Source organism: Xiphophorus maculatus, chromosome 9, assembly GCF_002775205.1.
Source record: "Xiphophorus maculatus strain JP 163 A chromosome 9, X_maculatus-5.0-male, whole genome shotgun sequence".
NCBI classification, from domain to species: domain Eukaryota; kingdom Metazoa; phylum Chordata; class Actinopteri; order Cyprinodontiformes; family Poeciliidae; genus Xiphophorus; species Xiphophorus maculatus.
The window spans coordinates 23,349,659-23,375,950 of record NC_036451.1 but is presented as its reverse complement, the minus strand read 5'-3'; the positions used below and the strand labels follow the sequence as shown (position 1 = coordinate 23,375,950).

The 26,292-nt window shown below is 40.5% G+C and overlaps 2 protein-coding genes across 4 annotated transcripts; one reads left to right on the top strand and one right to left on the bottom strand.

Annotated features, from left to right (window-relative positions):
- Nucleotides 1-1,804: 1,804 nt before the first annotated feature.
- On the top strand, nucleotides 1,805-13,106 carry dcun1d4 (defective in cullin neddylation 1 domain containing 4). 3 transcript variants are annotated; one of them, XM_005809936.2, is made up of 11 exons: nucleotides 1,805-1,883; nucleotides 3,142-3,212; nucleotides 3,324-3,363; nucleotides 4,100-4,187; nucleotides 6,327-6,415; nucleotides 6,532-6,602; nucleotides 6,843-6,934; nucleotides 7,056-7,164; nucleotides 7,654-7,758; nucleotides 7,833-7,935; nucleotides 8,557-13,106. In XM_005809936.2, the coding sequence occupies exons 1-11, from the start codon at nucleotides 1,865-1,867 to the stop codon at nucleotides 8,610-8,612; spliced, it is 843 nt and encodes a 280-aa protein (XP_005809993.1). In that variant the 5' UTR covers nucleotides 1,805-1,864; the 3' UTR covers nucleotides 8,613-13,106. The 3 variants fall into 3 exon arrangements, with proteins under 3 accessions (XP_005809993.1, XP_023195733.1, XP_023195732.1); XM_023339965.1 differs by lacking the exon at nucleotides 1,805-1,883 and adding an exon at nucleotides 1,909-2,232; XM_023339964.1 differs by lacking the exon at nucleotides 1,805-1,883 and adding an exon at nucleotides 2,283-2,829.
- On the bottom strand, nucleotides 10,769-26,282 carry lrrc66 (leucine rich repeat containing 66). Its single transcript, XM_023339963.1, has 5 exons — nucleotides 26,026-26,282; nucleotides 25,497-25,941; nucleotides 20,722-20,891; nucleotides 20,219-20,552; nucleotides 10,769-20,125 (listed from the first exon to the last, which is right to left on the bottom strand). The coding sequence occupies exons 2-5, from the start codon at nucleotides 25,918-25,920 to the stop codon at nucleotides 12,447-12,449; spliced, it is 8,607 nt and encodes a 2,868-aa protein (XP_023195731.1). The 5' UTR covers nucleotides 25,921-25,941; nucleotides 26,026-26,282; the 3' UTR covers nucleotides 10,769-12,446.
- Between the last annotated feature and the right edge of the window lie 10 nt (nucleotides 26,283-26,292).

The window sequence follows — 26,292 nt, the reverse complement described above, 5'->3', positions numbered from 1 at the left end:
AAAAAGTGCAAATTTCTACTCCTAGTGCTATCAAAACTGGAGATACACTTTATGAGATATATCTTATTCCCAAAAATTTGAGACACAGTAGCAAGTTTGAATAAACTTAAATTAGAACACTAATTAATTGACTACTTTACTAATTATATATATATATATATATATATATATATATATATATATATATATATATATATATATATATATATATATATATATATGGCATGCTAATTTCACGATTTTAATTAGTAAAATCGTGAAATTAAAGAAATTGCCTGTAGACACAAAGTAGTCACAGGTTTTCAAAGTAGAGAAGTAAATTTTCATCAGTGTAGTTAGGGCTATGGTTGGGTTAGGGTTGTTAAATGTTAGCAAGCTACAAGTTGCATGTATGTCTGTAAAGCAGACCACTGCAGGTTGGCTACCTGAACGGGTCGTCTGACCAGTTAACCAGCTAATATCAGCTTGTAAACTTATTTTAGTTTAAGGAGAGGAGAAAAGCGAGGGGAAAAAAAAATATCCTGTGCAATAATAATAATTGCTAATGAAACGTGAACTAAATTTAGCTGTAATAAAAATTACAATTGAGTGAAAAAATTGGTATTTGAGACTATTCCAACACTGCCATCCTTCGGTCATTTAAAACAACAACAAAAAAGCAGCGAAATCAAAACAATCGTGAACAATTTGAATACAGAAGTATTTAAACCAGAAGTCTGGATGTTTGGTGTCTGTTAAGTTTTACAGTACAAGCAAACGTTACTGACAATACCGCCACTTTTTTTTTTCTCTACCGTCCTGCTGTGTCGATATTGAGCAAACCCATTCCATGCTCATCTGGTGAAGTCAATTAATATTCGAACAACCAATCGCATTTCATCGTGGGCTGGGTTTTAGGTTTGCACGAGGACGGTTTGTTGATTGACACGCTCAAAGTCCGGCCCCGGTCGTCGACCTCCGACCAATCAATTTGGTTTGAGGGAGGACTCAACGTGTATTCTTTTTGAAGTGTCACTTACAGCAACCAATGGCTATCAAGCATGGGGGCGGAGCCTACAGAGCCGACTTTCAGTCACTGGGTGTGCACCATTTGCCAACCGGCGAGACAAGCGGCGATTTACAGTTCACCATTTGAACGGAATCATAAGTCAGGACCTCGGGGCATTTCCTGGATAGCCTCTTTATACACCCACTCCAAGCATGTGACCAGCAAACATGAGAGATAATCAGATACAAGTTGTCAGAAGTGACATTTGTGGAAGCCATACTGGGATTATTCAGTGACCTCTGAGTTACCATGTTGGGATCAGGATGTCACCTTTTGGGGCTCATTTGTAATTTCAGCTGGTAACTGACTTCAAAGTACAAGTGCTGTTTTCTGGGTGATTTAAAAGTCGGAAAAGAGAAAAATCTGACTTCTGATTACTGCCTGAGCACCCCATAATTTTCAATATCCAACATGGCTGCCTTGCATTTGAAACATAAACAAACTTTCAGATGCAAATAATTTATTTGCACTTCTGGTGGTTTGTATCTTACATGAACATGCTGTATGAACGTGATAAATGATAAATACATTCCAAATATTGTGTTTGTTCCGTTATTTCTGACTTGCAGCTGGAGCCATGCTTAACTAGGGTGTGAGGCGTCGTGAACGGATCCGAGCTCCAACTTTTGAGAAAGCTCAAAACCTAGTGTTTGCTTTTTTCAAAAGGGTATCTCCGCTCACACCGGTTTGTCCGGGTAATCCACCGGCTGACTGTAAGAGAACAAACCCACCGTCTGCGGGCGTCACTTACGCTAGCAAGGCCCGCCTATTGGCCGGTCCACGGACTTCCCACAGACAGTTGTATGTTTCATAAAAATGCACTCTGATGCGGCAAGTAAGTAGAAACGTTTCAGCGGCTTTTCGGTGTTAATTTGCGGTGTTTGTCGGCTAGGGAGTCGCGTGTCAGAGAGAAGGAAGCGGACGTGCGGGGTTTCTACATCCGCTTTTGTCCCGTGGCTCCGTGAGGTTTGATGAATCCCGTGTTATTTGCTGCTCTCTTTGTATTTGGCAGCACTGTCTGGGGCGACAACAAAGGACGGACGCCTGCTGTAATTTCACTCGTTTTGAGCCTGCAGAAAGGCTCAGTCAGACACGTCGTGGTCGGGTTTTCGTGTTGTGCATTCAGTGCTCGGTCAAATCCCGCCGACGTTGTTTTGAGTTCAGGTTGTTTTCGATGGTTATCGGTGAGTTGTGGTGTGTTTTTTTTTTTTTCCCCCCATAATTATTATTCGTCGTGCCTGATTTCCCCGCCGGGCTCGTTTCGGCTCAAACTTGACACCGACGTAATGTCTGCGTTAATTGGCCGATTTTCTGGCCAGCTGCGGACTGTTGGGGAGAATGAAAATTGTGACGCAGTTGCCTAAAACATCTTTGGTTTGCCTGCTGCAGCGCCGCTGTCGCTCCTTGCGTCACCTGCACCAGCTGCTGCGAAACGTCTGCGCAGTGCTCTCCTGCCACTGGCCATATAGCGATACATTTTTTAATCAATGTAAAGCGTATTCAGTCAGGGTGAAAAATGTTGGGGGGTAGACGGGGTCTGAGAGAAGTAGTTGTTTCGGAAAGGCTTGGGAGTTGTAGTTCCGCATCCCAAGCGGAGCCGCAACCCTCAATGGCCTCCTCCAGGAAGAAGAACTACAACACCCACACGGCCACAGCTCTCTGGATACTTTGTAAACTCTGTGCAAGTTGCTTGCCTTGGACTGCTACGTTAGGCATGCAAGCTAGTGCTTTCCGTTCGCATCTACGCGTTGGCTATTTTATCCAAAGTTTGGCCTCTAGAAGTAAGTCACCGCTTGATGACGGGTTTAAATCAGAAATCGGCTACGATTATTTTTTGTGACAGGGTGGCTGAAATGGCCGAATGCGTTCCGAGTTGAGGGAGAGACCTCCCCTGCAGTTTGCTAGGACATGAAGACTTGATTTGGAGACCATCCGCATTGATCCGTTGGTTACTAAACCAGAAATAGTCCCAAAATACAATGATAGTTAGTTTGGGCTGCGATGATGTCACTCAACTTACACCCCTGCACAGTTACGGACATTTAAGGTGTAGAGGAATATATTGTTTTACATCTGTTCTCTCGTGGACCTAGATTTTCAGCTGAATTCCCATCTGACTACACTGGCCAATATCCACAAGATCCATCACACCTTACATCGGCTGGTAAATATCTGCTGTCATCTTTTTTTTTTTTTCTATTTGAATCCCCCTGTCACTGAACATATCAGTCATGTTTCCACATCTTTTTAAAAAAAAAAACATTTTTTTTGTTAGAATCTGACCGAAGACGTTGGACCGGACAGCCACCCGTCAGGTAAACCCACACGGCATCATCTGAAACACAGTGACCTATTTTCAGCTTCCCTTCAAAGCCCAATGCATTTCCCCTTGAAAACGTTTTAGGCGTTCAGGCTGTCGTCCTGAACGCCAGGCTGGAAGTTTCGGAAGAGAGCTTTATCACGAACGCCCGCCTCCTCGGAGGGTTTGTCGCAGATTAAGAAGTCCTGTGGAAAAATGTGCAAACACTTTTAAACTCCAGGTGGAGTCACATGTTCACACAAAGGTGTCACACCTAAGCTGTTGCGTAGCTTTAGCTACATAATAGTAGCTCCGGTGCACTTGTTCCGTAACACCTTGCAAGCTCCAGAGTCTATATGTAGTCTGGTCTATTAGTATGGAAAAGTCCAATCTTTGACCGAAGCACCAATTCTAAATGAAGTTTACGTTTGTGATGGTAGGATAGTAAGAAGCTTTTTCCTAGCATGCCTCCTGAACATTCAACGCATAGTGGTAAGATGCTATATTGGGAGCACCAATAAGAAGACATATCAGGGATTTTTGCTGTCCCAATGAGGGATTTTTTTTCTCCACTGGTTCAGTGTTTTCCAATTAGGGTGAGGGGAGGCTGATGGTAAAGCATACATTTGTTTTTAAGTTGTTGGTTTTTTTTTTTTTTTTTACACGTCTTTACGAGGCGTTATAAGGGCAGCCAGTGATCCAGTTTGTCATATGACTGTAGCAGTGCTGATAATAATTTGTTTCCTTCCCAGCTTGCTGCTCCAGAGCCATGCCGCCGAGAAAAAAGAGGAGACCTTCTGCCGGAGAGGACCTGTCGGCCAAGAAAAGTCGCCAAGACAGGTGGGAGATTCCTTTGTTCAAGATCTAGTCGATTTCCCCCCCTCTTTTTTTTCTATTTCTTTCTGTTTTTCTTCTTTTATAAAAATATTCATATCACTTGAACTATTCCACATTGTGCCGCAAAAAGAAAATGTTTCCACATTGTGCCGCAAAAAGAAAATGTTTTTCATTTTCTTACGGGACCAGAAGCCTCAATGTGTTTTTATTGGGATTTTCTGACGAACCAACACATTGTAGTGGAAACATGTTGTAGCAAATTTTCTTTGTTTTTAATTTTATTTAACTTATTTTATGTTCGGGTCATATTTAAACTACTTGTAATTTCACACTTGTGTTATAAATGTTATATTTAACACTTTGGATTGGAGGAGCTCCTCAACTGTAACCAATTTCCCCTTTGGGATTAATATTTTATAGTAATAACATTTTATTTATAATGCACTTTGCACGTAAATTTCAAAATGCTACAAAGTGATTTTAAAAAAAAGCATTAACCGATGCAAGAGTCATTTAAGATATGAAATGTAAGATCTTAAGAAGAAGACCCTCTGAATTGTGAGGTAGGAGAAAACGATACATAGTTTTTAGATGATATCAAACAAAAACTGTTTAGTAGTATTTTCCTCCACCCCGGAGCTGCACAATGTGATGCATTGCAATAATCACAGCAACATCAGTGTGCTCAATATCACAGTTAAATGTGATATTTGATAACACATTTGACCAGTTGATGCACCTGCATCAGGAGCTTTTCTTTGGCTGAGATGCTACAACTAATGGAGAGTGTAAGAAAGGCCTTAAAAATTCTAGTTGATTATAATTTATGTAATTATGGCAATCAATTAAATATTTTTCTGGCAATCATGCCGCTGCATTCCACACAGACTGTTTTGTTTGTAGGCCAAAAAAAAGTCACTTTTGGTCTCTTCTGTCCTGATCGCGTTCTGTCGCGTTTGCTGTCTCTCCTGCTTGGCATCCGACAAACTGGGAGCAACACTTATTATGGCCTTTTTTTACTGTGATCACAGGTTTTTCATTGAGACCAGACTTGTGGAGTGCATCACTAATAATTAAGACCAGATTGTTTCAGCTGGTGCTATCAATCCCTTCAGCTACTCCAGAGTTACTACGGCTCTTCTTTGATTACATTCGCTCTAATTCAAGGTGTCCATGCACCCTTAAAAAGTCTTATGTGAATCTAAAATGAAGTCCTTAAAATGTTATACATTCATTTAAAAAATCCAGATTCCTTAAAAAACAAGTCTTAAATTTTGTTGCGGCAGGACTATTTAATCCTGTTTTTGTTTGTGTTTTTCATTTTCTTACGGGACTTTTCTGTCAGGCAAATCTTTCCGACACATTAAGACTTTTTTTTTTTTTTTTTAAGGTTTTATTGGCTGTAGTGGCCTTTATTTTACAGTGAATTGACAGAAAACTGAGTAATGAGAGAGTCAGGAAGGCACGCAGTGAATGTCACCAGGCCGGGAATCGAACCTGCGACAGCTGAGTCGAGGACTAAGGTCTCCATATGTGGGTTGTGCTTTACCCCTGCGCCATCACAGCACACTGACGTCACATTAAGACTTTTTCATTAGCTTCAGTGGCTCAAAGTGGTTGAGGCTACCAGTAATTATCTACTAATATACCCTTGCTAGCTAGCCTTTCACTCTAAGAGAGTCTACACACTCTGTACTGTGTGTAAGAGTAGCTAGCATATAATGCTACCAAGTGCATAGTAGTATATTAGCTAGCATACAAGGATATACTAGCATGGCATATATTTGCTAGCATACTAGCAGTTTTTCCTGTCTTAAGTTTCAGTCAAGGTGGCCTTCACAAGGTTAGAAAACGACTTAAATTTGAATGGCTGAAACCTACAGAAACGCTGTAATTGCTCAGTTGGTCTATCACGTAAATTTCAAATGAAATGTGTTGAAGTTTTTTCTCTGTATTGTTACAAAATGTGGAAGGTGGTGTTGCTAAGAACTAGATTTTTCTGATAAAGTGGAAATGGGCATAACCATGGCCATTTCCACTGTTTTACCAGTAGGGATCTTATACAGGATATCTTAAACCACACCATCATGTTCACATGCTGTACTGTGTGTGTGGTTCCGCTGACTGTCTCCTCAACTGCAGCATTTTCAGAAAACACGAGACATCGCAGATCCGGGAGGAGGAGACGTTTTCCAGTAAAAGATGTTTGGAGTGGTTCTATGAGTATGCAGGCAAGTAGCTTCCACATGCGTTTGGTTTAGTTGCCTTCATCCATTCATCCGTCCATCACTGCTGTGCGTTCACAGCTCTATAAACTGAGCTGACGCCGCTCATTTATCTAAACCAGGTTGTGACGACGTCGTGGGTCCAGAGGGCATAGAGAAGTTCTGCGAGGACATTGGAGTAGAGCCAGAGAATGTATGCAGATTATTTATTTTTTTTCATTGTTGCTTGGTTAAGCCTTAAGCTCTGTGCTTCTGTTGAACCTCTATGCTCTTCTCGGCGTGATCTCTGGTTCTCCCAGACAATCCCCCTGAAACTCCCAACCTGTATCGCCAGTTTCTGTTGAGCCGGTCATTGAGGTCCGGTAACAGGCTGCCAGAGGAATCGCTCCTGTTTAACAATTTATGCAACTGTCATTTTACATTTTATTCCCAGGTGGTGATGCTGGTTCTGGCTTGGAAGCTGGATGCTCAGAGTATGGGGTACTTCACTCTTCAGGAGTGGCTAAGAGGCATGGGCTCACTGCAGTAAGCCAGCCACAATGTTTTTGTCTCTTTCTGTTCAAATTCTGTTAAATTCAGCAGAGCTGTTTTTAAGTATTGAACCTCTCTGAGGTACTTCTACTGTTTTTTTTTTTTTTTTTTAAAGGTGCGATTCCACTGAGAGACTGAGGAATTCCCTCGACTACCTGAGATCTGTCCTGAGCGACAGCACCAGTTTTAAGCTCATCTACAGATACGCCTTTGATTTCGCTCGGGTAAGTCGAGTGAGAAGTCACACAGGCAGTGTTCAGATTTAATTCATTTCAACTGATCGGAAAAGCTCCACGCGAGAATTGGTTACACAACGCTGCCATTTGTTTTGAGAGGTTTCTTAATTAGTAAATGGATTATATCACAGTGTAATTCACTCAATAAACAGCCAATCTTGTGCCCAAGGGAAAATACATGTGGCTCGTGGATTCAAACCCCAGGTAGCACAGTATTTCGGTTTTCCAAGCTGCATTTTGTTTTGAATATTTTGGGGAAAAAATTGTGTGACCAGGCAGAGTGAGTTCAACAGGAAAGTCTAACACTGAACTGAGAACCAGCTCAGTGTTAGACTGATCTCCACTGTGTGCAGCTTTGGTTTGGTGTATTGGATAAAATTCTAAGAATGAACAAGAAAAGGAAAAAATTAAAAGGTTTCATGTCATTTTTGCCTGAATTTTAACATGAATATTTTTATTTATTTTTTCATTGGACAGGAAAAAGATCAGAGGAGTCTGGACTTGAACACAGCAAAGTGCATGCTGGGGCTTCTCCTGGGGAAAACATGGCCTCTGTTTCCTGTGTTTAATCAGTTTTTAGAGGTGAGCATATCAATAATGCGTCTGTAGCCACACAGAAGCAAACTGAGAATAACTGTTTTCCTTTTGTTCCTTAGCAATCAAAGTACAAAGTCGTCAACAAAGACCAGTGGTGCAATGTTTTAGAGTTCAGCAGGACAATCAACCTGGACCTTAGTAACTATGATGAAGACGGTGCCTGTAAGTCAAAACCCGATTGAATGGAAATGGATCACATAGAGATGCACTGATCCATCCCCCCCCCTTGATACCGATACTGATTTGAGGTTTAATATCAGCAAAACGGATCTGATTCAGAAAACGGTGCTAAAGCAAAAGTCCCTAAAGCGTTTATTTGTTTTTTTTAAACACAGACATAAATGTACTGAATTACACATTTATTTGATAACTCTGCACCAGCACAGCACGCATAAATATGGCAATAGCGTCATAATCTTGGTCAAACATGTAAAAACAACACAACTTTAATTATCAGCCAATGTAAAATTAATAATAAACTGACAAAAACAATCTGTTGACTACCAATGTTTTGTTTTTTTAATAAACTGCTACAAACCTTCTTTCAAATTGTTCTGAAAATTAAGCATTCTGAATATAGTGTCAAATCAATAATAAAGCATAACATCACTCAGAGCAAAATCATAGAATTGGACTGAATAGATCTGCCCCATACCCAATCTAAAAAAAAAAAGTTTTTCCAATATTGGGTCCGATACAGATATTAGTATCGGATCGGTGCATCTCTGGTATCCCACTGATTTGTTACGGTAGTACTGACTCTGTGTCTCTTCCTTTTGTCAGGGCCTGTTTTGCTGGATGAGTTTGTGGAATGGTACAAGGAAAGACAGATGTCATAGCTGCAGATGAGGGGTGAGGGGGAGAATGGAAGAAAAAAAAAAGTTTAACTGTGACCACAACTACTCTTGAGCATAAACAACCAATAAGCAAAACCCAACAAAATCGGTAAGGCAGTGACAGTTGGTGCCTCCTGGTTAAAAAGAAGGGGTTCGACTGTGGGTGGGTGGGGGGTTTTGCTGCTCTCCGACTCCCCGTTTGGAGGAGCGCTGTCCTTGTGGAGTTATGCTCCCTATGGAAGTTGCATTGTGGGTGGACCCCTGTTCCCGAACCCCGCCGAGTGGCGTTGCTCTCTGTCACTGTGACGTCTCATATTGTTGTCTGTGTTGGGATAACATGGTATCTATCATACGCTGACGGTGGGAACAAAATGGCGTAGTCAGCGCAGGGAAACCAAGAGGGGGCGACCATTCACGCGTTGCGTTCGAGTCTCAACCAGGATCACTCGGAAACCTCTAGGCACACACACACACATTAAAAGACCCGTGCAATGAACTTCGACCTGAGCTCCTCGGGACAGATGGCACTAACTACTGTCTGTGGGTTTGTTTAGTTTAGTAGTTCTCCTTAAAGCACACTGTGTCAAAGGGTTGACTGCAGGTTTCTGATGCCTGCACCGTTTACCATCAGAAAAAGCCAGTTTGTTCTTTCCCTCCATTTTTTCTTTCTTCTCTTATCCCTCCTCCTGTTTTGCTGATAACTTTCTGCTAGCCCCATGCAAAGACTTCAGACCTCATAACACCAAACAAATCAGCATTGCTGCTTACTAACTCTTACTACAGTGCAACCGTGAGCCACCAGTGCTCTGCTCTGCATTCATTGGTCTAACGACGGTTTATGTCTCTACGCTGCGTAGATAAGAGTGTTACTGTGCCTCAAACATGGAAAGTCGCATTGTGTGTCCCGCACAGATACCAACAAACCCTAAAATTTCTACATGTGACTCTACGGTGCCTTTCAAAAGTATTCATACCTCTTACTTTTTTTTTTTTTCCTCCGAAGTTTGTTGCAAAACAAACACAAACTCCTACGCATTTTGTTGAGATTTGACGTAATGGACCAGCACAAAGTAGTGCTTCGTTCTCAAGCGGAAGGAAAACGATGCATTAAAAAAAAAATAAAAATTGGACCATGCATTTGTATTCAACCCCCCAGAATTAGTCCTGCTTACAACTACTTTTCAGCAATTAGAGTTGGAATTTTTTTTTGGTTTGTTTTGGTTATTTAAGTCTACTAGTTGTGTTAATTTGAGCGTCCAACTAAAAGTCAAGTTGTTGTGTTTTTTTTTGTGGACTCCAACCAATTTTCTTACTGTGTTTTGCTAATTTAGTAGTTTGCCTATCAACTCTTGTTTCTGCAAAGAACAGCATCACCACAGCATGATCCTGCCACCACCATAAATAACGGTGGGGATGATGAAGTGGGCGATATGCAGTTTTCCATAAGAGTTTTCCCTCTTGGCTAGAAAGTTAAATCTTGGTCTCATCTGACCTTAGTTTACTGTATCTTATGGTAAATGCCACTTCTGATGACTTCTTTAATGCATTTCCTTTGGCCATTCATACCGTACTTGAGGGTCAGATTTGTGGAGTACGAGTCTTAGATTATTTAGTTTTTCACACCTTCTTCTGCGTATCCAACTGTTGTCTGTCTGGGTAGACAGTTTCACCACTTCATTTACATTTTAAGATGAATATTTGACGAATACCCTGAACAATGTTCCAAGCTCAGGATGTCAGCTCTACTTTAAATCCTTGTCTGAATTTATTTAATAAAATACGTTTTTTTGTTTTTTTCAAACAATTTTAAATTTGAATAGGTTAATTTGAATATAGCATGTACCAGATGTATTTAGTAAATAAGCTATGTTGGAAAGGATTTAGAATGAATGTGACCACTAGAGAACAGCAAAGTGCTTCCAGTATAATTTAATATGCAGTAGTGGTACGCATACACCACCTTGTTTCCATAGCGTTTAAACATCTTCACAACTTTCTCCGTGGCCTGTCTGCTATAAAAACTCTGGTCTTTATAGAGTTTTCTGTTTTTTTTTTCCAGAGTAAATAGGACCTGATGCAAACACACCACACAACTCTCAAATTAGGATAAAAACAAAACTTCATTTTCCCTCCACTTCAGTATGGTGCACTGCTTTGTGTTGGTTTGTCACAAAAAAAAAAAAATCCCCATCAAAACGCGCCGATGTTTGTGTTTACAACTTGACAAACTGTGGGGAAAAAAAATCAGGGGTGCTCGACGCTTTTTGGAAGACACCGTACATTCAGGACATGCAGTCAGTGACACACAAGTAGTCAGGTAACCTTTCAGGACGATTTCAGACTGTTTAGGCTGTGTTACATAGTGCCAGATGGTGTCCATTTTTTTTTGTCTTGGTATTTGGCATTTGTTCGTCTTCCTCAGTCCATGGATAGTTTCTGGTCTCCTTTTAACGAGTAGCATTCCTCCCAACGCTGACAGTGTTACTACAGCTGCAGTGGAACACCCGAGACCCTCCGAGGACGCGGCGTCCTTTAGGCTAGCGAGGTAGGTTTGCTCAAAGCGTTTCTTTGTACCACCCGTAGGGCGTAAACGAAAAAAAATGTGGACACTGACCGTTTGAAAGTGTGTGATGATGCTATGCTGTTCTGTTCGCCTAGTGTAATGTTCTTGTAACACATGTATAAAATCTTTTTTGTCTTTGACTGTGATGTGATGCTGCACCGTCAGAAGATTTACTATTTGCATGCATGCTCTGACAGAGCCTTTTGTGAATGGATGAGATTTTTTGAAAACATTTTTCAGACATGCTTTGTTTTGTACAGTTATTTGTGCATGTGTTTTGTGCTTAATTTGACAAACACAGTCATGTTAGTTTATTTTTCCTATGAAAAAAAAAATTAAAAAATACAATTGTGTCCACTACGACCTGGAACACACCTGTAAACCTCATGGTGGCTCAGGAGTTCCCTCCTGCATTTATCCCATCCCACGCATCATTATGTAGAGAGTAATAAGACAGCTGCAACCGGTGTGAAGACTCTTATTTTATTTTGAAGTTCATGCAATATATATTTTTTTTATATATACATATATATAAAAAAAAATTCTGCAGTTGTTATGATGCACATAAAAATCAGTCGTTAGATCACACACATACGATTCCATTGGGGATCTCCACCATTAGCAAAAACTGGATTTAACTGTTTCATTGCTTACCAAATACTGTGTAGAGATAAATCTTTTAGTATTCTCCAATGAAAATGCAGGAGGATGAACAGCCTTGTCCCGACTGTAAATATGTATGTAAACAATAAGTGTCTATATGTTTGTTTTCACTATAACCAATGTCTATACACATAAATAAAAAGGTTTATTAACTTACTGGCTGATACCTGGATTCTCTGACTATATAGGATGTTTGGGGGGGAAAAAGTACAACAGACATTACTATTACAGTCCACCTCTTTACAAATACTCAGGCTCTATTTCTGCTTTAGGAAATTGTTTTAATGTAGGTAGGAGTATAAATGATCTCATAGTGAACTTGATTTGAAAGTGTCTTGATCATTTTAAAGTGACAACCAAAAACTGTTTCAAACATTAAACATAATTGAGGTTGGCTGCTCCTAAAACTACTAGTCACAAATATTGACATGTCATTTCAAAGCTTATACAGTTGTAATAATTTACACTTAAAAATAATGTGCATACTTAAAAAAAAAAAAAAAACTCCAATTGGCTGCCAGTTCTTCCTGATTTCACACCTGCTCATACTTTTACTTTTTCTACCAGCAGGATCTTTTCTTTATTAAGGAGATCCCCACCTTTTGCCCTCTTCAGTCATCTTGCTGAGGTGTAGCTGGATCAGGACGTGAAGTCTCTGTCAATGAGTCCCCAATACCATGTCTCTTGTAGCGGGGAACACCGTACAACAGCAACAAATCCATGTCTTTTTTCGACTCACTCGCAGAAGGAGAATGAATTTGAGACTGTTGAGACAAGACTTTGTCTTTTTCAGACTGGCTGTGACTGGAGATGCTGCCATCTTGTGTATCAAACACAAGATGTCTATCTTCATCCCCCTCCCAGTTTCTCCTGTCTCGTGACATGGCTTTTAGGGCACTCAGGCCTTTTCTCTCATTCTTGTCCCCTAATGCAGCCCTCTGAATTTCTGGTGTCCTTTGGGACGAGTTTCCAAGCACACGGAGAACATCACCGGAGGGAGAGGGTGCGACTTCCGGACCAAGTGATGAATATTTGTGTGTTTGTGTTGCATCTGACTTCTTGCTGAGCTGCAATATGCTAAAGGCAGTTGTACTACTTTCAGAATCGTTTGAGGGAGAAGTTAGCTCTGTGAATGAAGCTTGCGGCAGAGATTTGGACGTTACATCCACTCCTTCTCGTGATTTGGAGCTTGAAAGGTCAGGCAAATGATGACCAACATGAGTCCATTTTATTTTTTCCATCAGGTCTCCATCGGTCTTGGATCTGGATGGTCTCAGTCTCCTCTTTATGATGTCATCAAAGCTTGTACTTTTTGGGGCCTTTGAAGAAAGAGACGTATCCTTGTCATTTGACCCATCTTTTGAAAGATTGGGGATATAGCTGACAGTCTGACGGCTGCCATTCGGTGTGAAAGAACTACTTGGTAGTGATAAGGATTTGAAAATAGATCGCTTATAAGTGATAAGCGATTCATCTGTTGGTCCAATGATAGTTGATGCTTGTGTGCTTTGCAATGCATTGTGCTCTGTCAAGTCTTCATTTCCAATGAGAAAAGGTGGGGTATTACTTGGCTCTGGAGACGGTGCCTTGATATCTAAACGCCTCTTAATGCGTGGAACACCACGACTCAGGTCAATAACACTGTGGTCTTTTGTCTCATCCTCACTGTCACTGCTAGAAGAGGAATTAGAGCTCTGCTTTGATGGACTACTTGAATCTTTATCACTGTGATTTTTATTTATTCTCTGTTTAACTATATCTGAGAAAGTGAACGTGTCTTCTGGACTCTTTGGAGTTGGAGACACATTTAGTTGAACATTTTCCAGCTCTGGAGACGAGCTTTTGTGTGTTTCTTGGATCCCAACAAACCTTCTCCTTAGTCTTTGTCTTCTCCCAGATCCACTTTCACTGCCGGAGGTGAAAGAAGAGTCTGCTGGGGAGTTCAGATCGGATTCTGTTGCATGGGATGAGATTTCGAGATGCTTTCGGAAGCGGGAGACTCCAAGATTCATTGTGGCCCATCTTGACTGAAGCTCTGGGTCTACCTCAAGTGTTGTTCTGCTGGTGTCATTTGTTGGCATGTCCTCCAGGTCACCTGAAATATCAGTATACTTTTCCAATTTAATGTTGTGGTCTGTCTTTGGATTGTAAGGAATGTATATCCCAGGAGCTATTTGAAACCTTATTAATTTCTCTGAGGCTGTTGATGTAAAGGTTTGATCTTTTCTGTTTTTAGCTTTCTGGTCTCTGTTCTCATCCTCACTTTCACTACTGGATGATTGTGATTCAGATTTTTTAAACTTGTTTGATTTGCTGTTGAGACCCAATTGTAGCAATGGTGATGAAGCTTTATCATGTACCTGTCTGGTTAAGGATGGCTTGACTCCTTCAAGGTTTCTCTCTCTGTCAACTTTCAACAATGATTCACGAGGAACAGCAGCTTTGATATCTAGACGTCTTTGAATACTTGGTATTTGTCCAAGATCCAGGGTAGGCCATTGATTTTCTGAGTTAGATCTTAATGATTGAGTTATGTCAGCTGAATTCCTTAAGATTAGTGATTCTTCTTGCTTTTGTGTTTTCATGTGACCTCTTGTCTCATCCTCACTGCTTGAAGATGAGTCAGAACTTGGAGATGGTACCTTAATATCTAGAGGACTCTTGATGTATGTTTTGCCAAGAACAGATGAAGGCCATTGATTTTCCAATTTTACCTTTGTTGTCATCTTGGTAGAAGACGTTGACATCCGCAGTTCCTCTTGTTTTTGTTGTACCACATGCCCACTTGTTTCATCCTCACTGTCACTGCTAGAAGATGAATTTGAATCTGCTGCTGGTGCTTTGATATCAAGACGTCTTTTAAATTGTCTTATTTTCCAAAGATCAAGGGAAGGCCATTGGTTTCCTTGCTTTTGACTTGCTTTTTGGCTTGTTTGAACTGGCTGCTTTGATATTAGTAAATCTTCTTGTTTCAGTTTTGTCATTTTGTCTTTTTCACTATCACTGTCACTACCAGAAGATGAATCAGAGTTTGTTGATTGTGTCCTAGGAACTACAGGATTCTTGAATTCTTTTGTTTTTCCAAGATCAGGTACAGACCAACAATTATCTGGTTTAGGACAAACTGTTGTAGGAACCTCAGCTGGAAGCTGTGAAATCAGCAATTCCTCTTGTTTTTTCACTCCTGTTTCATCCTCACTGTCACTACTGGAAGATGAATCAGAATCTGCTTTGGGTGCTTTGATATCCAGACGTCTTTTGATTCGTGTTACTCTTCCAAAATCAATGGTAGGCCACTGGTTTGTTGGTTTTTGGGTGGATGTAGTTACATTAGTTGGGAGTTTTGAAATGTATAACTCCTCTTGCTGCTTTTGTGTGATTTTATATTTTCTTTCATTGTCACTGTCACTACTAGAAGACGAATCTGAATCTGTTGATGTTGGTTTGATTTCGACATTTTTCTTGATTTCGGTTATATTGGCAAGATCAGGTGCAGACCAACGATTTTCTGGTTTGGGATGTACTGTTGGATAAACTCTACTTGGAAGCTTGGACATCAGCAATTCCTCTTGCTTTTGTTTCATTACATGGCCTCTTGTTTCATCCTCACTGTCACTACTAGATGATGAATCTTTATCCGCTGTAGGTGCTTTGATGTCCAGACGTCTTTTGAGTCGTGTTAGTCTCCCAAAATCAAGGGAAGGCCACTGGTTTGCTGGCTTTTGAGTTGCTGTAGTTACGTTAGTTAGAGGTTTTGAGATATGTACCTCCATTTGCTTCTTTTGTGTGATTTGATCTTTTGTTTTATTGTCACTGTCACTACTAGAAGATGAATCTGAATCTGTTGATAATGCTTTAATATCCACAGGTTTCTTGATTTGGGTTGTTTTGCCAAGTTCAGGTGTAGACCAATTATTTTCTGGTTTTGGATGTACTATTGGATAAACTTTACTTGGAAGCTTGGATGTCAGCAATTCTTCTGGTTTTGGTTTCAAAACATGACTTCTTGTTTCATCCTCACTGTCACTACTAGATGATGACTCTGAATCTGCTTTTGGTGCTTTGATATCCAGACGTCTTTTGATTTTTGTTGTTCTCCCAAAATCAAGGGTAGGCCATTGGCTTGCTGGTTTTTGGGTGGATGTAGTTACATTAGTTGGAAGTTTCGAAATATATAACTCCTCTTGCTGCTTTTGTGTGATTAGATCTTTTCTTTCATTGTCACTGTCACTATTAGAAGATGAATCTGAATCTGTTGATAATGCTTTAATATCCACAGGTTTCCTGATTTGGGTTGTTTTGCCAAAATCAGGTGCAGACCAATTATCTTCTGGTTTTGGATGTACTGATGGATAAACTTTACTTGGAAGCTTGGATGTCAGCAATTCTTCTGGCTTTGGTTTCAAAACATGACTTCTTGTTTCATCCTCACTGTCACTACTAAATGATGAATCTGAATCTGCTTTTGGTGCTTTGATATCCAGACGTCTTTTGATTTTTGTTGTTCTCCTAAAATCAAGGGAAGGCCACTGGCTTGCTGGCTTTTGGGTGGATGTAGCTACATTAGTTGGAAGTTTTGAAATGTATAACTCCTCTTGCTTCTTTTGTGTGATTTGATCTTTTCTTTCATTGTCACTGTCACTACTAAAAGATGAATCTGAATCTGTTGATGATCCTTTGATATCCACAAGTTTCTTGATTTGGGTTGTTTTGCCAAGATCAGGTGCAGACCAATTATTTTCTGGTTTGGGATGTACTGATGGATAAACTTTACTTGGAACCTTGGACATTAGCAATTCCTCTTGCTTTGGTTTCATCACATGGCCTTCTGTTTCATACTCACTATCACTACTAGATGATGACTCAGACTCTGCAGTGGGTGCTTTGATATCCAGACGTCTTTTGATTTTTGTTGTTCTCCCAAAATCAAGGGTAGGCCACTGGTTTGCTGGCTTTTGGGTTGATGTAGTTACATTAACTGGATGTTTTGAGATATGCGTCTTCTCTTGCTTCTTTTGTTTTATGTGGTCTTTCATGTCATCACCACTGTCACTACTAGAAGATGAGTCTGTTGATGATGCTTTGATATCCACAGGTTTCTTGATTTGGGTAGTTTTGCCAAGATCAGGTGCAGACCAATTATTTTCTGGTTTTGGACGCACTGTTGGAGGAACTTTACCTGGAAGCTGTGAAATCACCAATTCTTCTTGGTGTGGTTTCATTACATGGCCTCTTGTTTCATCCTCACTGTCACTACTGGAAGATGAATCTGAATCTGCGGTGGGTGCTTTGATATCCAGACGTCTTTTGATCCGTTTTACTCTGCCAAAATCAATGGTTGGCCACTGGTTTTCTGGCTTTGGGGTTACTGTAGTTTCTTTAGTTGGAAGTTTTGAAATGTATAACTCCTCTTGCTTCTTTTGTGTGATTTGATCTTTTCTTTCATTGTCACTCTCACTACAAGAAGACGAATCTGAATCTGTTGATGGCGCTTTGATATCCACAGGTTTATTGATTTGGGTTGTTTTGCCAAGATCAGGTGCAGACCAATGATTTTCTGGTTTGGGATGTACTGTTGGATAAACTTTACTTGGAAGCTTGGACATCAGCAATTCCTCTTGCTTTGGTTTCATCACATGGCCTCTTGTTTCATCCTCACTGTCACTACTAGATGATGACTCTGAATCTGCAGTGGGTGCTTTGATATCCAGACGTCGTTTGATTTTTGTTGTTCTCCCAAAATCAAGGGTAGGCCACTGGTTTGCTGGCTTCTGGGTTAATGTAGTTACATTGGTTGGGAGTTTCGAAATATATAACTCCTCTTGCTTCTCTTGTGTGATTTGATCTTTTCTTTCAATGACACTGTCACTACTAGAAGACGAGTCTGACTCTGTCGATGATGCTTTAATATCCACATTTTTCATTATTTGGATTGTTTTTCCAAATTCAGGTGCAGGCCAACGATTTTCTGGTTTAGGATGCACTGTTGGAGAAACTTTACCTGGAAGCCTTGACATCAGCAATTCCTCTTGCTTTTGTTTCATCAGTTGATCTCTTGCTTCATCCTCACTGTCACTACTAGATGATGAATCTGTATCTGCTTTTGGTGCTTTGATATCCAGACGTCTTTTTATTCTCGTTACTCTCCCAAAATCAAGTACTGGCCACTGACTTTTTGGTTTCTGACTTGCTGTAGTTAAGTTAGTTGGAACTTTTGAGATATGTAATTCCATTTGCTCTTTTGATGTCATATAATCTTTTCTTTCATTGTCACTGTCACTACTAGAAGATGAGTCTGACTCTGTGGATGCTGCTTTGATATCCACATTTTTCTTGATTTGGGTTGTTTTTCCAAGTTCAGGTACAGGCCAACGATTTTCTGGTTTGGGATGCATTGTTGGAGAAACTTTACCTGGAAGCCTTGACATCAGCAATTCCTCTTGCTTTTGTTTCATCAGTTGATCTCTTGCTTCATCCTCACTGTCACTGCTAGATGATGAATCTGAATCTGCTTTTGGTGCTTTGATATCCAGACGTCTTTTTATTCTCGTTACTCTCCCAAGATCAATTGAAGGCCACTGGCTTGGAGCTTTCTGGGTTACCGTCTCAGTTACTTTAGTTGGAAACTTTGATTTTGGCAAGTCCTCTTGTTTCTGTTGTGTTATATGGACTTTCATGTCATGGTCACTGTCACTACTAGAAGATGAATCTGAACCTGCTGTTGGTTCTTTGGGGTCAAGAGGTCTCTTGTTTGCTGATGTTTTTCTGAGTTCAAAGCCAGGCAGTTGGTTTCCTGGCTTAGGACTTACTTTTTGAGACTCATTAGTGGGGCGTCTTGCTATCATTAACTCATCTTGTGTATTTTTTGTCAGATCCTCACTCTCCCTACTAGAAGATGAATCAGAACTTGGTAACAGCGCTTTGATATCGAGACGCCTTTTGAGACGAGGAATGTGCAGAAGATCTACAGCAGGCCAACGTTCAGCTGACTCATCAAGTTTTGTTTTGGACTCTTGTAGTGGAAGCTGCTGAATGTTGATTCTGCCTCTACCATCATATGTCATTTTTTCTTTGCTCTCACTGTGGGAAGAAGAAGATGAACTTGTTCCAGGTTTCGATTTTTGTGCAACTTTCTTCTGCTTCTTTTTTGTCTTTTGTTTGATTTTAGTTCGCATTGGCTCCCTGTCACTGTCACTTGAATCAGAGGAAGCGGAAGAGGAATACTCCAGTACATCTCTTGGACTTTTTGCATCATAGCCAGTCTTGGCTGAGGGACTTTGAGCACCATCACTGAATTCAAATAGTTCTTCATCACCCTGAGAAATATCAGAGTCTGTGGTGTTTGGCTTATAAGTATGTAGAACAGAGGAGCCAGGATATTCACTTTTGCCCTTTGTATCCACAATTTGTGGGGTTTCTGTTTTTGTGGCTATTGATAAATCTGCTCTCGTTTGAAACGAGTCTTCTACCAGCTGAAGAGACTTGGGCATGGTGTGCTTTCTGGTCGTTTGGTCTGATACTGAAGAATCTGAGGATGATGAAAGGCTTCTCCTCTCCTCTAGCTCATCTGGGTCTGGAATAGGTTCAAACTCCATGTTGCGCAGGCGCTCTGCAGCCAATTCAGCTGAGCTACTGTCATCACTCTGCTTTTCCCTGGGTCGCCCATGTAAGTCAACCTCGACTTCTTGATACTCAAACATCTCGTCGCTTCTAATGCTCTGCTGATCGCCACTCGCAACAGCATCATAATATTGCACATTGTTTTCCTCTGTGACCTCTATGCGACTAAAAGTGACTCTTCTCTCCCTGTAATGTCCTATCTCTTCTGGTTCCTCAGCATTTGAAAAGGCCTGGTTGTCATAATGTCTCTGTTGAGCAGAAGTGACGGTATGAGTCGCTGGGGAGTCTTTCTTTTTGCTGACCATTCTCCACAGCCTGTCGATACATGGTCTCGCCAGGACTCCGAGGATGAACGCCAACAGAAACGTGAAGAAAATCGATAGACACACTGCCAAAGCCAGGTCAGAGTGTGTAAAGCCCCCAGCTGTCTCTCCAGCGATCCTGCTTGTAGGTGTTTGTGGGGTTGTTTGACTGCGGACCCCGGGTAACCTTCTTTCCTGTCTTGCACCTCTCATTTTACTGATTTGGAGGTTAAAAACAGACAGAACGTGGTCTTCTTCAGATATACACACATACAGTCCTGTATCTCCCTCTGAAAAGTCACTGATGAGCAGACGATCTTCTTGCTGGCTCACAGATGCTCGACCATCGGGTGTCCACCACTCTGACTCTAAAAAAACAACAGCATAAAAATAATAGGACTAAGGTAAGAGTTAATTTACTGTGTTATTAACTCTTGATTATACAGTATGTCATGTGTTACCTTGTGCTGAGCAGGAGAGCAGGATCTCAGCGCCACTGTACACGGTCACATCTCGGTGAAGATTTAAGTTGTTTTCAGAGCTTAAGCATGTTAGGTCCTCCTCATCCAGCTGCAGAAGGTCTTTGCCTGAGACGGTGGAAGGCTCAAAACATATGATGTTCCAGGTCTGCATGCCTCTGGTGCTGTCATAAGCCATCTGCCTTCTTATACTACGCATGTTGCAGTCACAGCGCCACCTGTTTCCACCCAGCTTAACATCTGCTCCAACGTCGCGCAAAGTGAGGTATGTCAATTGCTGCATGGTTGTTAACATGTTGAACCTCAGGTCAAGAACCTTTGAGAGGAACACAATATTGAATGAGATTAAGTAGAGGTAATTAGCCTTATACTAAAGTTAGAACAGTAAATCCTAACCCCAAACACTTTTCTAAAAAGTGTTGAATTAACAGAATTCAACATTTCACCTGGTACAGAGAATAATAGGCATCAAAAACCAGGCTTACCTGGAGTTGCTCTAAATTCTGAAGCATCTGTGGATCCAGATGTGTAATCAAGTTATGCTGTAAATGAAGCTCCCGCAGCTGATGAAGGTCACCAAGGACTCCCGGTTCAAGACTTGAGATCCTGTTGAAAGACAGCTCCAGGACCTGTAAGGATTCAACAGCATCCAGGCCTCGAAGAAACGAAATGAGATTTAATTAAAATTCAACATCATCAGGAAGCGGATTCCAAAAAGAAACAAAGATCTTCTCTAAGGTAAGATTTTTCAAAATTTTGTACATTTAATCATACTACAACCGCAAACATTCATATGTTGAAATTTTATGCAGAAGCTCAACATTAAGTAGTGCATAACTTTGAAGTGGAACAAAAAAAGAAACTTTTTTTTAATGTAGAAATATATATTACAAATAAAAATATGAAAAGTGTGATGTTTGTATTCAGGCCACTTTTGTCATGAAGGAAAATTCAAATTCTATTCAAAAATACTTTATTGATTACTAAGGGAAATTAAATGATGTTGTAATTCATATTAACCCTAACCAATTAACTCCACATTACCTTTAACACATCTTCACTGTGGAAAAACACAATGGTGGCTCCATTATGTTGTCAGAAACCTGGCCAGAAATTTTCAAAAGGAGTGTCTAGATACCATACCACTTTATTTCTAAAACATTTAAAATGTAGCAGCTGACCAAAATGCTGTGCAAAAATGTAAGATGAAGGACAAAAACAAAACAATCCAGACAACTATAAGAAAACAGAACTTAAAAACATCACAGATCCAAGGAAAGAGAGCAATATTAAGACACAGATGCTTGCTCACTTTGGGTTAAAAGCCTAAAAAATAATAAGTTTTTTAAATGAGTTTTAAAAATGGCAATAAATAGGGCCTGTCTGACCTTTAGTAGCAACTCATTCCACGTTTTAGGAGCCAGAGCTGCAAAGGCTCTGTCTCTTCTGGACTGTTAAACGCATCTGGTCAAATGATCTAAAGAAAAGACCATTAGACAACATAAAAACTAACAAAAGAATTTTTAAATGGATTCAAAACTGAACACGAAGCCATTGAAAAACCGGAGTTATGTGCTCTTGTATACCTGCACTGGTCAAAAATTATGGAGCAGCATTTTGTACCAGGGAGGTGTGGAGTCACAACAATCCACTAGTAAAAGGTACTAAAAGCGTGGATCACTGTGTCTGGCTGGTGCCTAGAATTTAGGGGCTTGATTTTTGACCGGCGCTTCAGCTGAAAGAAAGACGACTTAACCACAGTGTTGATATGGAAGGCAAATTTTAGGCTGCCATCCCGTTTTTACTCCTAAGTTTGTGATGACTGACTTTTTTTTTTTTTTTTACACATTAGACCAAAGGGAAAACTCGAAGGTCGGGATAGGGTCACTGATAATCCTGCATTAACACATCAAATTTCCGAAATTTAACTTCAGTTTTATTATCCTCTCTTGTCTTTGAGTTCATATTTGAGCAGAATAACAGAGGACTGACAAAGACAGAACAGAGGAAGCCAAAAAAAAACAATTCCTGTTCAAACTTTATAGGCAAGGTAGAAGAAACAGGAAATATATGGAAGTTGTTGTGGACAAATAAAGCAACAAATTAACTTGGAAAAGACTCAAAACTGGGCCAGGGCAACCTTCGAGTAGGCCATAGACAAACAACCAGAGCTGTGTGTTGGATACATATATTCAAGTCCACAAAATGTAATTTAGAATCCAGCCAAAGCTTGAAAACTGGTGCTCTCCATCCAATCTGACTGAGTTGGAGCAAAGAAAAATAGACCAGATTACCGTCTCTACATTTGCAAATCTGGTAAAGGTACAGCTCAAGAGACTTGAGTTCTTATAAGCATTGATGTAGGAGAACTGATAGAGAGATGCATGCTACACATTCATATTTCCATATTTCTACTTCCAATGGAATGCTATGTATCCTTTTTCCTCCACCTAACCAGAACTGGGCCTCAGGACTCTCAAAGCAGCTCTTCAAACGGTACAAAGCAAAAGAAAAACCTTTCCAAGGAAAGAAAAACATGTTCAAGCACAGGGAGGCCTGTGAAACCATGAAATCATAAATATTTCATTTGCAGACTCACACCTTGTTTAAGCCAGTGGAATGTCAATATAACTGTAACAGCGGCGTTATTATCTTGGGAGGTTCACTCATTTGTGCATGGTGCAAAGTTCTAAAGATAAAGGATAGAAAGGGTTTGTGTGTGTGTGGAATTGAAAGGCAAATCTGAACAACTACAAGCTGTATACACATTTGGATTGTAGAGTATAAGCTTCTTTTTTTAGATTTATACTAAATTATTATGCCTTTTCTTTCTTTTTTTATTTTTATTTTTACCAAAGCCTGATCAATTTAGCCAGTTTTAGCAAAGACATTTCCTAATTCCATTCTGTACGACAAATAAAGGTGTGACCGTAGAAGTTATCAGATGGATGTTCTTCTCCTGCCACTCCTAAAAAAAACTAACAAAAAAAACATTTCTTTCTGGGAACTCGGTAAAACAAACTGGCTTCACTGGGTCACTGCATTCATCTCCATTTTAACATCCAAAATATTTAGTTTACCTAAACATTGATTTACTGCTAAAATTACATATTACATTTTGATTATTTTGTCACTCATGGTCCAGTTCTGTCAGTTTAACCTTGATTTACACCACTCTACAGAGAGTATGCACCAGATAAGAACCAATATACTTGACCTTGAAATGAGTCGGGCATATTGGCTCTCAAAAGATAATAAAACAAAGAAAAATTAGCCTCATTTTGAAAATTAATAATGAATCATCTCTTGCTAATTTGCTTTTTTAGAGGTACATGTCAGATTATCTTGACCCTTCTTAATAATTAATTGAAACATATTTAATAGCATTACAAAAAAGCAACCCTATAATTGCTGAGCATCCTTTTTTTTTTAACCCCTCTAGGGGGTATTTTTGTGGGCTCTAGAGTCCCTTTTTCATGAAATAGGCTGACAGGAAAGGGGGAAGACATGCGGTAAACGTCGCCGGGTCCGGGAATCGAACCCGCGACAGCCGCGTCGAGGACTTGAGGCCTCCAAATGTGGGCCGCGCTAACCCCTACGCCACCACGGCACGCCCCTGAGCATCCTTTTTCGTCATTTATCTTCACCAATGATCAGGTATGGGGTTTTTAATAATGTTTGCAGCTGACAACAAAGGCGGAAAATTGCAACTATAAAACGACACTAATGTGAGAAAAAAGGTGTGACATCAGCATTAATCATTAAAATCTCCTTTTGTGACTTATTTTACGTAGAAACGTTATATTTAAACACGAGTTCCTTATGAGGGCTGCATAAAAAAATTTTTGTTGATAATGGGGGTGTGCTATGGCCTAAAAATAAATATAAGAGACCTGTTTTATTATTATTATTCATAATCATATGACAATTATCAACCAATATTCCACAATCCTGTGTGCAGCGGGCCTAGAAATGTACCCACATTAACTCACATAGTATGCAAAAATCCTCAGTTCTTTAATCCTGGAGAGTATTTCTACATTATAATCTTGCACAGTACAGAGTGATTCTTGGGATGTTTCGTCCCCCCTCAGGCAACATGCATAGTGTGCTGACGCAGTGTGATGATACAGAGAGAGGGATTTTTCAGTCTTCTTTGCACAATCTCTCAAGATCGGGGTGTTCAAAGTGCAGCCTGGGGGCCATTTGCAGTTCTTGGAAAAATGTTTTGTTCATCCCTTGACCACAGTTCAAGAATCACAAATTTGCATCTTCTTAAATAGAAAATATCAGGAGAGGCACAAAGTAGTTTTTTTAACAAACCATCTTATTTTTTAATTTGTTTCCATTTTAAAATCATTGTAAGTAGGAAAAAACATCCAGCAACTTTTTACTCAAGAACTAACTTGGGTACACCCGTCCATTATATTTCTCACTTTTGTTGCTGGGAGTATATTAAAACTTTTTTTCTTTTTTAAACAGAGAGAATTTCTTTTATTAAGGAAAACCTCATTTCAGCCCTACAGTAAGTTGCTCCTTTCTACTTTGATCATTGAAACATTGCATATTTTGTTTGCTGCTGAGCCATTAAAAATAAAAGAATTTACATTACTATGGATTTAAATGGAGAAAAAGAATCGTGGCCCCTGAACGCCGTGCTTTCAACTCCATAATTTTGTCCCTTTTATGGAAATTATGTGTATGCACTAATATCGACTCACCATTTCGGTGTAAATTTGGCATCATGACTTGGCTCATTATTCCACTGAAATAACCTGTTGTCAGTTTTCTGTCATCAACCCACCAAACCCAGCTGCAGTGATTGTTTCCTAAAAGATCAACCTTAGACTCATCCGACCAAACCACACACTTCCTGATGAAGTCCCAGTCAATCTAAAATGTTTCTGTTTGTGACAACATAATAGGCTTTTTTTTCTGGAATTACACTCAAACATAATTTGTCTCCTACACGGTTGATTTGAAGATTCCGCGACCGCAAAGTGCTACTCTTTATTTATTTACATCTTTACAAAATGCCTAAGCTACATTTATTTTTTACGGACTGTTATGGAAACCAGTGACTCCCACTGGCGAGTGCGCTAAAACAATTATTCCTAATTACACGATTTTGCTTCCACAGAGAAGGCTAAAGGTCGCATTTAAGGGATTTTAGCGTGTTGCTGACAGCAGGCTTTTCTCCTTTAAGCACCTTGATAATGTTTAATGTGGATGGGTGTATGATTATATAACACCTACTCACCCCGCGGCAGCCGCTCCAGCAGGTTCCTCTCAGCTGATAGCAGCTGCAAGGCGGGGGCCCAGGTCAGGCACCTGGACCCGCTCCCGGCCGCCGAGCGACGCCCGAGACGTCGAGCCGTGACGGTTCTCTCTACGCAGAGAGACAAGTGTGGGATGCTGTTGTTCCCCAGCCAAAGGTTCCTGAGGTTGGGATGCGGTTGATAAAAAGTGACAGAGCTGAGGAGGTTATGAGACAAGTCGAGCTCGGCGATCGGGTCCTGGACGGGCTGCGGTACCGAGGACAGGCCAGCCGAGGAGCAGTTCAGCAGCAGAGCTCCTCGGCAAACGCAGGATTCCGGACAGGGAGCCGAGGAAGAGGAGCACCAGAGATCCAAGGAGGCCAGGAGCAGCACAGCCGCCCAAAACGACAAGCGGCGTAACGCCATGGCAACCCCGGGCCTTTAAAACTAGAGATGAAAAACGTCAACTCTCAGAAAAGAAGCAACCCGATCGAGTACTTTGACGGCAAGATTTGAGTTGAAGAAACTCACCTGGGTAAAAACTGTCACCAGGTTGACAGGGAACCTTGTGACTCTTCTCGCACCTAAACTGTACTCTCCAGCACGTTCTGATCAAAGTCTGAAGGGGATGCTGCTCCTTCAGGTTTTACGAGCCCCAGCCCAAAGATGTCACAGTGATTTATTCAATCATTTACATGGCTGGTTAATGCCTTACCGTCGTTGTTTCCCCTCCATCAATGTGATGCCAAGATAAGCCATCCCGAACAGTTATGACTAAGAGAACCATGCCCCGTTTGC